General features: G+C 30.8%; 1 protein-coding gene across 3 annotated transcripts in view; it reads left to right on the plus strand.

Annotated features, from left to right (window-relative positions):
* Positions 1-12,751, plus strand: part of Tmtc3 (transmembrane O-mannosyltransferase targeting cadherins 3) — a 66,786-nt gene that overhangs the window by 38,757 nt on the left and 15,278 nt on the right. For 2 of the 3 annotated variants that reach the window (XR_002390148.2, XR_015443507.1), the window contains exons 11-15: positions 2,234-2,337; positions 3,660-3,829; positions 5,473-5,699; positions 7,461-8,398; positions 12,212-12,328. Coding sequence is in view for 1 of the 3 variants with exons in the window: in XM_004867541.3 (XP_004867598.1) it covers positions 2,234-2,337; positions 3,660-3,829; positions 5,473-5,699; positions 7,461-8,272 (1,313 nt within the window). In the remaining 2 variants the exon portion in view is untranslated. Of the gene's footprint in view, positions 1-2,233; positions 2,338-3,659; positions 3,830-5,472; positions 5,700-7,460; positions 11,565-12,211; positions 12,329-12,751 lie in introns of those variants that run through there. The other variant, XM_004867541.3, reaches the window with a different exon arrangement.

Here is a 12,751-nt window from a genome sequence, read left to right on the forward strand (position 1 = left end):
ATCGTGGGATAAGTGCTCCTAATCTCCTTTCCATGACAAAAATAAAAAGACATTTTTAAAAAAAGATATTAGATGCTTGAACAGAGAGAAGAAATAAAATACTCAACTAGGGTTCTAAAAAAGTGAGTTTGTCAGAGAAACTATTGACAGACTGAGAGTACATTTGACATTTGAGATCCTCATTTACATTGAGTTAAAGGCAGACTGCTCAAATTCTCCTGCTCATTATTTGAAATTCTCCTTAGCTCTTTAGTTGCAAATGTCATTAATTTTTTTCATCCTGTCACCTTTTCTTATCTTTTTTAAAATTTAAACTTAACCCTTTGAAGTCTTCTAACTTTGTAACTTATAAAAAATTGCTTAGAAATTACATCACATTTTGTTATTTATATTGATGCTGAAAGATGTCTACTTACTATCTTCGTTCTTTGAGAAAGTGGAGGTACTTTATTCTAATATCTGAAGTCTACATTGATGACAATATCTTTTTGCCATAATTCAAAGGCCTGATTCCATTGGGTAGTAATTTGGTTCATGGTTTTGTCTAAATACAACCTTTTTCTTTTCAAAGCTTACTTGGAGTTGATTGATTTTAATGACATTTAAACACACAGGAGACATAATTATATTTACATTTATCCATATTTTCATTTATTTGTCCTTAGCTTAAATTCATACTGTATAATTAAATTTTTCAGCTTCTATATATCCTTAGTTCTTTCTAAGTAAGTTTCTCTGATCCTTATAACAAATGTTACAGATTTAGTTGATATGAAAAAAAAAGAATCAGTTCTCTAAAGGCGAGGATTACCTGCTCTGTATTTTTATATGCGCTTAGTAATGCAATTGTTTTTTCAACCATGACTCTACATCAGAATTCCCTGTGAAACTTTTTAACTTTTTGCCAGTTTTATTTCTGAAGATTATGTTTTGATGGAGCTTGGTGATCTTAATGTGTCTAAATTTTTAAAACTACACAAGTATTCTGATTTGCAGCCAGCCTAAGCTCTTTTCTTTTCTTTTTGCTTGATGCCCTCCTGACTTCATAAAATTGAGCCATACATCTAAAAAGAAAAAAACTCAACTCCCTTACACCTAACCTTTTCCTTCCTTTAAACCTCTAACCAAAATTACACTAAATCTGCCAGTTCTTATGCAATGCACAGAGTTGGTAGCCTGAGACATAATGTAGCAAGATCTTAGGACTGTTGGCCTCCTCCTAGGGGAATGCCCAAGATTAAATATGCTTGCCCCTTTGTGCCCTGGGAGTTGCAGTCAGACAACTACTATTCCACAGTTGCAAAATCATCAGTGTTGCAGGCAAGTAGCAATCATAATGTGAAACTTGTCATGTTTGTTAGATACTTATGTTGAATAAAAACTGTCTGATTAAATATCTCTTCCTTTTATCATTATCTAAACCTTTGAAGTATTTATTGGGGAGTATCTTTTTTAAAACTAGTGTCCATTGAGTCCCCATATTTTTCTTATTTATACTGTGTTTTTGTCTTTGCCTGAAAAATTTGCTAGGGATTTTATTTTCTACCTTAGATAGTGAGATGTAAGTTCCTGACATTGTAATATTAACACAACCTTTTTAAAGTTTTAGTTTTATTAGGAGTATATCATCATTTAAGAGAAAGACCACAAACCTTACCTAATACTATTATCCTGATATTCCATTTAATCTCATTCCAGTCGCATTCACAAAAATTTTTTAAAAGTAAATCACAAAAGTTTTTTTCATAGTCTTTTTGGTATTATCCTTTCTTGGTGCGTACTTTTTAGTTGTAACACTCTAGTTTTAGGAATAATGATGATTCTTTTTTCTTGTATAAATGAGCTACATTATTTAATTGAATTCCAAAGATATGAGATTAAGGAAATGGAAATAAGCCATTGTATAGTATAGCAAAATATCATGAACAGAAGTGATGTAAATGTCATCATTACCTCTACCTTCTCATGTGATTTAGCCTTTCAAAGATCCATTCAGATAGCTTTTTTGTGTCATGTGTGTTTTCTGTCTTTACAGTGCTTTAAGTAATTTCATAGTGCATCATTGGTCATCCATCATAACGAGTGGTATAAGGAGAACTTCAAAGAGAAAGCAGGACTTCTTTCTGCTCTTGCATTTTTGCTTTGTGTATTTGTTTCTAGAAGCATATCTTAGTATTTTACATGGAACACTGTTTAATATAATTGCCAACAAGTGCTTTATTTCTAATTTTAGATGATATTGGTGCTCACATGAATGTAGGAAGAACTTACAAAAATTTAAATAGAACTAGAGAAGCTGAAGAATCTTACATGATGGCTAAGTCACTAATGCCTCAAGTAAGTTGTCAGAATGTGTCTGTTGTGTCATGTCTACTATACATCCATATTGTGTAGGATTATCTAGATAGAAAATCCTTCAGTTTGTTGATGTAAAAATAGGATTTCTAATCAGTATTCTATTTCTGCAGTCTTTGTAAGTGTACATTTACATTTTTTGCTCATTTAATTTTTAAAAAATTATTTTTATGTGTAGCCCATTTATAAATACTTAATCTTAGAATATGAAGAGTAAATTTTTTTTTTTCTTGGTACCGGGGATCAAACCCTCAGGACCTTGTGCTTCTTAGGCAGCCAGGGTGGCACTGAGCTAAATCCCCAGCTGCCAACCGTAGATATTTTTGATTATCATGAATTAAATAATTTTAAATGAAAATTTTATTTATGTACTGTAAGCACTAAATTAACATTGCTATCTAAAAAAAATGAACATAGTGATAAAATAGAGGATGTATTTCTTGCTGTATTGCATTCATCAGTTATAATGGCACAAGTACAAGATTCATCAGATACAACAGTGCAATATCAAAAATGAAAGATCTGTGTGTCATCAGAAAAGATAATTTAACCTGGGCTACAGATTTCTCAACTGTAATAATATTTATAATAATAGTAATATTAATAATTGGGTAATTTAATATTTCTAAATACAAAATTGTACTATATAATAGCCTAAGAATTATTTCCATACTAAAATGCTACAGTTAAATTATATTTATTATAGATTTCTATCACACAGTTTATTGTGTTCCTTAAAAATTTGGATCCAGGGGGCCGAGGATTTAGCTCAGTGGTTTCACCGGCTTCTGCGCAAGCGCAAGGACCCACGTTTTATCCCCGATACCAAAAAAAAAAAAAAAAAATTTGGATCCAAGTATATTATATATAATCATCTTCATTCAACCTGAAAATTAGAGGATTTTATTTCCTAACTTTACCAAACAAATGAGTTTTTAATATCACATCAAAATAAAATTAACTGCTCTAAGGAAATATTTTGCTGACAGCATGAAATGCTCTGATGGAGACTAAGAGACTTTAACCTCTAAAGGTTCTGATTTACCTAACTGCATAGAAAGATAATAAACTAGCAGTAGTTCATTGAGCTGGCATGAGTGAAAAAAATATGTCTTGTAAGGCCACAACATTTTGTGAATACTACACTTTTTTTTTTCACATTTTATATTTTTATCCATTAGTAAAGCTGGCACTATAGTCTCTGGGTTCTGTGTTATTTTAAATAAGCTACTAAGAAAACAACCTTTTTATTTTTATTTAATATTAAAATATCTAATTATAATAATATCATTTCTTCTAAACAGATTATTCCTGGTAAAAAATACGCAGCCAGAATTGCCCCTAACCACCTAAATGTTTATATCAATCTGGCCAACCTGATCCGAGCAAATGAGTCCCGCCTAGAAGAAGCAGATCAGCTGTACCGACAAGCAATCAGCATGAGGCCTGACTTCAAGCAGGCTTATATTAGCAGGTATCATAGTTCACATTAGAGCTATCATTGTAGAAGATTGAAGCTGCATCTGCATGTACATGTTGAATAAATGGGCACATTTTTCTTGTAGTAATCTTACTGGGCAACCAAGTACATAGAAGATTATGGCTTGTTTTACACTGACAGTCAAACTTAATTGAATTGAAATTGACAAGGGAATCCCTAATTTGCCATAGCCAACATATTCTACGTAGAAGAATGGGGAGAAGAAGCTCATTCTTAGTTTTGTTTTCGTCTCATCATCAAAACCATTTTCTTTTTTTCTATTTAAAACATTGGGAGCTTACATTGTACAATAGATTGTACAATTACCCAACTCTCGGGAGCATACTTAAATAAATTTTGAGAGTTGACTGATTATAGATGTCTTTGCCATAAAGAAAACTTCTTGGTTATCAATAAAAAAGTTTTCTGGCATCGCATATTAAAACGATGCATTTTCTCATGTAAATATTATCATTTGCATACTTGAGGAAAAATGTATGTTAAATGTTGTTTTGTACCATGGCCAGGAAACCAAATCATAATTTATAACACTATTTATATGGGGAGAGTACATTCAAAATTTAACTTTATAAGAGATAAAATCAGTTCTTAAATTGTTTGCCTTTTTTAACTTTACCCAGAACTCTGTGTCATGTATTAATCCAGAATTATTCTCTAATCTCTGTATTTAAAAAAATAACATCTTAAATTCACTCCTAGAAGTTGTTTATGAGAACATTAGTAAAAATATTCTTTTTTTTTTTTTGTAAGGGCAAGTAAATACATATTTTACTTTATGGCAAACATTTAAGACAAGTAAGAAAACTTTTTAAAAAGATTATAAACACCTCTAAAGGGGTGGAAATATGTGCCCTCACATCTTACTATGACTGGTCAAGTAAAAATATTCTTTAAGCAAAGTAACTTTTTAAAGTTCTCTAACAGAAAATGTAACCATATTGGAAAGATACAGTGATTTTCAAACTAATCCCCCATTCAAGATGTACTCCTCAAAGCTATCTCTAGATGGCACTGTTGCCCTTCTACCTATCAGATCTATTTTTATGAAATTATTCTTTTTTTTTTTTGTACTGGGGATCGAACTCGGGACCTTGCACTTGTGAAGCAGGGGGTGGAACCGCTGAGCTAAATCTCCAGCCCAAAATTACTTTGAAAAAAAAAATTACCATATAGCAAATGTTCTGCTGATTTGTACAGTTAAATTTGTATCACAGATTTAAAGACGGGAATTTCTACTCTATATTTTTTCTTCTAATGCTCTATCACCTGAAAAATTCACCAGTGTTCCACTCTGATTATTTGTCATTTTCCTGATGCAGGTTAGTCTGTGTTCTTTTAAGATATATTCAAAGAATAGATTTTTTTTCTGTCCCCTTTTGAATACCTGCCTACATCCTACCTAAGAGAAGATGGGCTTTTTCTGCCTTTAGGAATATTTGAAACTCTTATCACCCAAATTTACAGATTTGAGAGCAATTGCAAACAGTTTTTTGATAAAGAACTTTTGAGAGTCAAATTTTAAAAGGGAAAAGAAAGCTGTATGTTAAAAGTCTTAAAACTTAATCAAAGATGCTCTACAAACTAACACAATAATGGTATGTTTGATTTTTCTACAGGGGAGAATTGCTCTTAAAAATGAATAAGCCTCTCAAAGCAAAGGAAGCATATCTTAAAGCACTAGAGCTGGACAGAAATAATGCAGATCTTTGGTACAATTTGGCAATTGTGTATATTGAACTCAAAGAACCAAATGAAGCCCTAAAAAACTTCAATCATGCTTTAGAACTAAATCCAAGGCATAAGCTAGCATTATTCAATTCTGCTATATTAATGCAGGAATCAGGTATGTTTCCTTAAAATATTGTTATGTTTATTCAAATGTAACTTGGTATACAGTAAAACCTTAACTTAGACTTTGTTTCTCATAGCAAACATTTTATGAGTGGCTAGTTTATAAATACATAAGTAGCTGATAAATAACTTACAGTAAGAACATTTAAAATACTTGAAGTAAACTCTTTTCAAGTAACATGCACTAAAATATGAGAGTACTAACTGATCATTCTGTTAGTATGTGTTAAGACTAAATTTTCAGGCAGTCTCTTAATACCTATTATGTCATGTTATCCATATAAACGTAACTTCTTTCATATTAAAAATACTGTCTAAATAATATGAACTTGTGAAATTGTTTTCCATAATTAGGTCTAAAGAACCAGGAGAATGATGTTTTGTTTTTTTTAAAGTATTACATTTTCCTTTGATTTACAAGAGAAAATATTTTGGGTAAATATTTTTATATTTAGTTTTACTAAGTTTTCTGAAATATTGTAATTTTCCATAACTTAGCAAAACTAAGTCATTAATCTCAGTAAATCTGTATCTTTGATCCATATTTTATATAGGATTTTACTTCTCTCACAAAGCAGTTATGTAATTATAATTTGTAATTTTAGGATGGAAAAATCTTTATTTTCAAGTCTAGTTGATTCCTGGATACTTTTCTTAAAACATTTGCAAAAAATGAATGAATCATAAAAATTACAGTATTTTAGAGCTAACGAAGACCTTTGAGTGTCCTTTACCTGTGTGCTCCTGGGCAGGTTAGAAAGTATGTCCAAGTAAATCCAATGACTACCCTGACTTCATATGACTACTTTAGTATCTAGTCCAAAAGAAAAGCTGAAGCCAACTAATTTATTTTTAAATTTCCCTTACTCATCATGTCACTTAAAAGAATAGAGAAAGGTTGTTATGTCTAATTTTCAAAAATATGTGTTTAGGAAAAAACCTAATATTTTTGTAAGGTTATCTAACTTTAATAATCATGAAAAGAATTATTTTCCAATATAGATTATACCCTAAAACATGTAGTTGTAGAACTTGAAAAAAATTGTTTATTTGCAATAGAAATTAATTCAGTATTTCTCAAATTCTAATTTTATAGCTTTTAAGTTAATTGTTTATTTGCCCTTGAAATTTCCTAGAAAGTTGGAGGTTACATACCAGAAAAATCTGATTCAGTATTCTGAAATTTTGTTTTCCAATTATAACTACTACTCGATGTGTGTGTGTGTGTGTGTGTGTGTATACACACATATATAAACATACATATATACTGTATATCACGTAATTCTTAGAAAATTGAGTAAGTTAACCCAGAGAAGTTAAATAACTTTTTGAGTATATAAAATCATAACAGAATCAAAATTGAATAGTGTCTTTTAGGAGATCTTAAGTCTGCATCCTCTTAATTCTCTGTTCTTCCTTTATTACCTAGATTATAAAACTATAAAATTTTTCTCCTTTTAGTTTCAGAAGCATTCTTAATGCTGTAAATGAAAGAAAATGATCTTTCATTTCTGTGTCTCAAATGCACTGTCTTTCCAGTGAAGACAGATTTTTTGCTGTCTGCTTATTTAGGCATAGAAATTAGTTGCTTTGGTGCTGTCTTTTGGTAACCTAATAAAATGTTTGAAAATGGTTCTGTTCCTCACACTTAATTCATTTGATAGTAATATATCTTTAATATATATCTTTCTTTAAAATAATATATCTGTCTTTAATAATGTATCTTTCTTTAAAAAAATACAACTATCCTTAGGTGAAGTTAAACTCAGACCTGAAGCTAGAAAACGACTTCTGAACTATGTAAATGAAGAGCCATTAGATGCTAATGGTTATTTCAATTTGGGGATGCTTGCCATGGATGACAAAAAGGACACTGAGGCAGAGATTTGGATGAAGAAAGCCATTAAATTACAAGCTAACTTCAGAAGTGCTTTGTTTAATCTGGCTCTCCTCTATTCTCAGACTGCAAAGGAATTAAAGGCTCTGCCAATTTTAGAAGAGTTGCTCAAATACTACCCTGACCATATCAAGGGTCTCATTTTAAAAGGAGACATTCTGATGAATCAAAAGAAAGATATACTTGGAGCAAAAAAATGTTTTGAAAAAATCTTAGAGATGGATCCAACCAATGTCCAGGGGAAACACAATCTTTGTGTTGTTTATTTTGAAGAGAAAGACTTACTAAAAGCAGAAAGATGTCTGGTTGAAACATTGTCATTAGCACCACATGAAGAATATATTCAGCGCCATTTGAATATAGTCAGGGATAAAATCTCATCTGGTTTTGTAGAACAGCCAGTACTCCCACCTGGGAAGAATACAGATGAAGAAGGAGAAAACTTAATTCCAGCTGAAGATGTAAAGGAAATCAGAAGTGAGTCTAGACCAACACAGATAACGGAAACAAGTGATGATAAAAGTCAGTCTAAACCCAACAAACAATTGCAGAAAAATACAGACAAAGAGGTGCCTCAAAAAACAAAAGATATTAAAGAAATTGAGAAGAAAAGAGTTGCTGCTTTAAAAAGACTAGAAGAGATTGAACGTATTTTAAATGGGGAATAACATTATTATCATGTGACAATGATATCAAAGGACTTTAATTTTTATCATGTGATTCCTTGACTGGGAGCTTTGAAAAATATCATGGACATGTAACTGTCTTACAAGGTGCCTCTACATGGGATCAAAGTAAGATTTTTCATTTAAGATCTGTCTTGGCCCCTGATATGCATTATACAAGATATGGCAGAAGTTGTTAGTTTTGGTGAATATAGCAGAAATATCAAATACCAAGTGACAAATTTGCAACTTCTGTTATATAAAGAAGAATTTTTTTGGCAAGATAATGTTTACTACTCTGAATTTAAAATAATTTGAGGCTGAATGATGATCCTTTGAGGACATATCCAACATACACTTTTATTCTGTGAATTCCCATTTATTAACCTACTTCAATTTCCTCTTACCTCTTGGAACATTGTGATGGGTTGAAAACACCTACTAACACTTTTTTCTTCAGCAATTCTTCTGTTAAACCAAGGAATTTTGCACTACAAAAGAATACTGGCTTCTTTATGTTATATTCTTTGATTTTTAGAAGGAATGCTGGGTAAAATGTTTTAAAATGAATCATATAACCTGTTACCTTAAGAATGTATTTTCATAATTGCGTACATGTCCTTAATTTAACTCTAAAATTTAGTTTTTAACAAGGTAAGGTTTGTACACACACACCCATATATGTACATATACATATTTCTAATGGTGCTCATGAATACTGTATTTTGCTTTTTCACATCAAGTGTCACAACATGGACTACATAATCAAGACTGTTCTTTCACTTTACTTGCAAATTTTTGTTTCTTAGGGGCATAGTCATATTTAGAAGCCTCAGTAACTTAAAACTTTTAAGAAATAACATAGTAAACTTTTCTTTCATCTTAATGTTGACTCTGATTTTATTTGAATTTTAATTTTCTGTTTCCAAAGTCATACCTTAATCATTCTTAGATACTTTAAGCCACTAACTTCACTTCTGTTTAACTGAAGGTAAAACAATGTGACAAAGTTTATTTTTAACACTAAATTCTTGATATCTTCTTGTGGTATATATTTTTATTAAATATTTATTTTGACTACTGAGCTTTCATAAAAATTTTAAAGCCATTTTAATTCTATAAAGTATGGAAAACTAATTCCTAGTGTATTTGCCTATATGTGCTATATATATTATAGTTTAACCAAAATCATGTCATTTTTGGCCTTTCTCCAGTTACAAAAATAATAACCTAATAACAGATTAATAAATGTGTCATTTGGTTTTGGCAATTTTAAATTTGGAAAAATGTTAGGTTAAAAGTAGATACAAATCACAAATGTGTTAAATATTTGTTTTTCTTGAGTTAAGATATATTTCAAATGAGTTTTTGTAATACCTAATGAAGTTGATTTAGTTTAAAATGTTAAAGCTCAAACTATTATTCTGAGATAAGTAATTTCTAATTCTGCAGTATTTCGAAAACTTTTTTAGTTCTTTTGAGATAACTAATTTCTAATTATATATATCTCAGAAACCATATTCCTATAACTTTTTTAAAGAAATGTTTTATAAATAGGTCACAAGAAATATGGTCTGCATTAAAGACCTAGGCTTATTGAATTCCCAGAGGATCTGGCATAGATTTTTCTTTTTGTTCTTTCATTCTCTCTCTCTTTTTTTTAAAGGCAGTTTAAAGCAAGCACTGATATCAGGGGTATTAATTTGTGACCCAAGCGATTCTGTTGAACATCAGAATCTAATTTCAGTTCTTAAATTATGGCTTTGTGACTTCATATATAAAGTGGAGAATACCTCATATACTGTGACTTGAAAAATGAAATTATGTTATTATTTTTTCTCCATATATTCTGAGGAAAAGTTTCTGAGTATGATCACTTCAGGTACAGTTTCAAGTGAAGGACAGTTCAGGAAAGTAATAGGAAATCTTATGATAGCAAACTATAATAAAAGTTTGAAAAATATTTTAATGAATTGTTCTGTGTATTCACATGATAAAAGTATATATTAATGTTATCCAATGATTTCTAATGGAAAGCCCTTATTAGCCCTTAGGGTCTGTTGAATAGGAAGTACTCATGTATTTGAATTTGAAATAATTTATTTAAATCAAATCCATCCCAAGTCATTAATTATTGTTCAAATCAAGGAGCCTCAATAAAGATACCACATTAGTTAAATTTGAAGTTCTGGAAGATGGAGCCATGCTTCAAAATTTTTTCCTATACTCTGATTCTGATTTGTTCTTATTGTTAAGCACTACTGCTCTAAATTAGTTCAGTAAAATCTGTCTCTCGTGTTAGTTTTTAAATCAGTAGTAACCCAATTTAGTTTTGATGATTTAAGTTCCACAAAGGAGTATATTCTGATAAGTAATATTCCTTGAAGGAAGATCTCAAGTTCCATCCACTTGCTTATGTGTAAGATTACTATGTCTCATCTACAAATTCAAAATAAAAACTCTATTCAAACTGTTCAGGTGAGAAAAGTAATGGATTTTTTTCCTTGAGAGCTTTCTTTTTGAAGAGATGGAGGGGACAGATAAGCTTAGTTCACTAAACCATGGTTCCAGAGTTGTGGATATCTGTTAAATTTGGAAAAGAAAGTGTCACAGATTTGTGTCCTGGTAAATGGATGGAGTTAATTCTCACTACTTTGCAAAATACTCTGCTCCCCAGGAGTTCTAGCAAAGCTTTGACAATCCCCAAGGAGCAGTGTCATTTTACTCCTTCACTACCTAAAATGAAGTTTCTCAAGTTGCTCCTATGTGTGTTTCCTTTTTAACATTTGGAAATAGGAACTTGAAATTATTCCAGTAAGTAGTTTTCTGAAGTTTCTGTGGAGAATAAAGTAAATATGTAATTTTGTTTTGGAAATTTGTGTTTGCTATTCTATAAATATTTGATGAGTGAATTACATTATTCTAATAAAACCCCATGCCTTTTCATTACATCTAATTTGAGATCTGAATTTCATGTTATACAATGCTTCTTTAAAGATGCTTTAATTAAAAATATTAAGAAAATATATAGATTTGTATGTCAATTTATACTTCAGAAATCCATATATTTGTCATATTTATTTTTTTAAAAAGCCTCCTAATCGCATGACTTAAATGGTATTTAAAATGAACTCCCCTCAAAATATCTGGTAACTTTGTCCAAAATTTTATGTGTTGGAAGCTGTCAGCCATCCATGTTGAAAGTTATTTTAAAATTGTATGTATTTTATATTACTATGGTGTCTGTGTGTACCATATTTCTAAATATTCAATATTAAATTGATACTTTTTAAAACTTTGACTTGCTTTTTAATGTTGAAACTTAGATAATAGACATTTCTGCCTTCAGGGAGAAAAAAGGCATGTAATTTATTAGCTATGATTAGCATTCATTAAATTAGTTGATACATTTTCAATTATGAGTGACATAAAGCAGATTAAGAGAATGAAATGGTTCAAATTTTGATACCACCCCTGGTATAACTTAGGGAAAGTTGTTTAGCTGTATATCGTCAGTTTCCTCATCTACAAGTCAGGAAAGCACATTCCTTGTAAAATTATAAAGAGAATTCATATCTTAAATATTTATGTACTCTATATTAACATTTAATTTCCTTAGAACAGCCCCTGGCAAATTAAGCTAATTATGAAACATAAGTCATAATAAGTTCAGACCATAAATGTGTGTAAAATTTCACATTTGACATGCACAATATGCATTCCTTCCTAACACTTAAGGAATATTTAGAGTAGATTGTGTATGAGGCCACAAAGGAAACCTCTGTAAATTCCCAACTACAAGGCTCTTTAACCATTAACACATCAACATTAGAAATGAAAGCATGAAAAAGGATTTGTATTTTCCCGTAGGACCTGGTAGGTCAGGGCAGGCTAACTTGTTCATTGCTACACTATGTTGTTTTGTTTTGTTTTGTTTTTAAGGATAGATTGAAAGGCATATCTTAAAATATATTGGAGAGCTGTGAATGTAAGTAATGAGAACCACAGAAATTAAAATCCAGATGAGGGAAGAGTCCTTCCTGAAAGAGTTATTTTCAGGTACTTTCCTTCTTGAAGCATTTGTGAATTCTGAGTGTGGAATGAAAATTTGGCTTGTCCTGTGCAGAGAGAACCTACAGGGAGAAAAGAGAAATTTGAAGATCTCTTGGATAGTCACATGGCATAGTATCATGTCGTGACCACAAGGAAAGTCCAAACCCAATACTGATTCTTCCCATTAGATATATGCTGAGTTCTGCTTTGACATGGAAGATTGTTCAGTATAGCTGAAAAGTAGAGAAAAATCTCCCATATAGGTGCTTAGGTGACAAAATCCTATAGAGGAAAGAATTGAATACTAAGACAAACCCATAAAACCTCCAAGCACTGTTTTCAACAAAAAGTACAGTCAAAATTATTTTGGAGAATACAGTGGCCCTCTTGGCACATGTAGACAACTGAGAGGGTGAGGTCCCTAAAAGA

The sequence above is a fragment of the Heterocephalus glaber genome, unplaced genomic scaffold (genome assembly GCF_053883595.1).
Source record: "Heterocephalus glaber isolate CG9 unplaced genomic scaffold, H.glaber_assembly_v1.0 deba00001572, whole genome shotgun sequence".
NCBI classification, from domain to species: Eukaryota; Metazoa; Chordata; class Mammalia; order Rodentia; family Bathyergidae; genus Heterocephalus; species Heterocephalus glaber.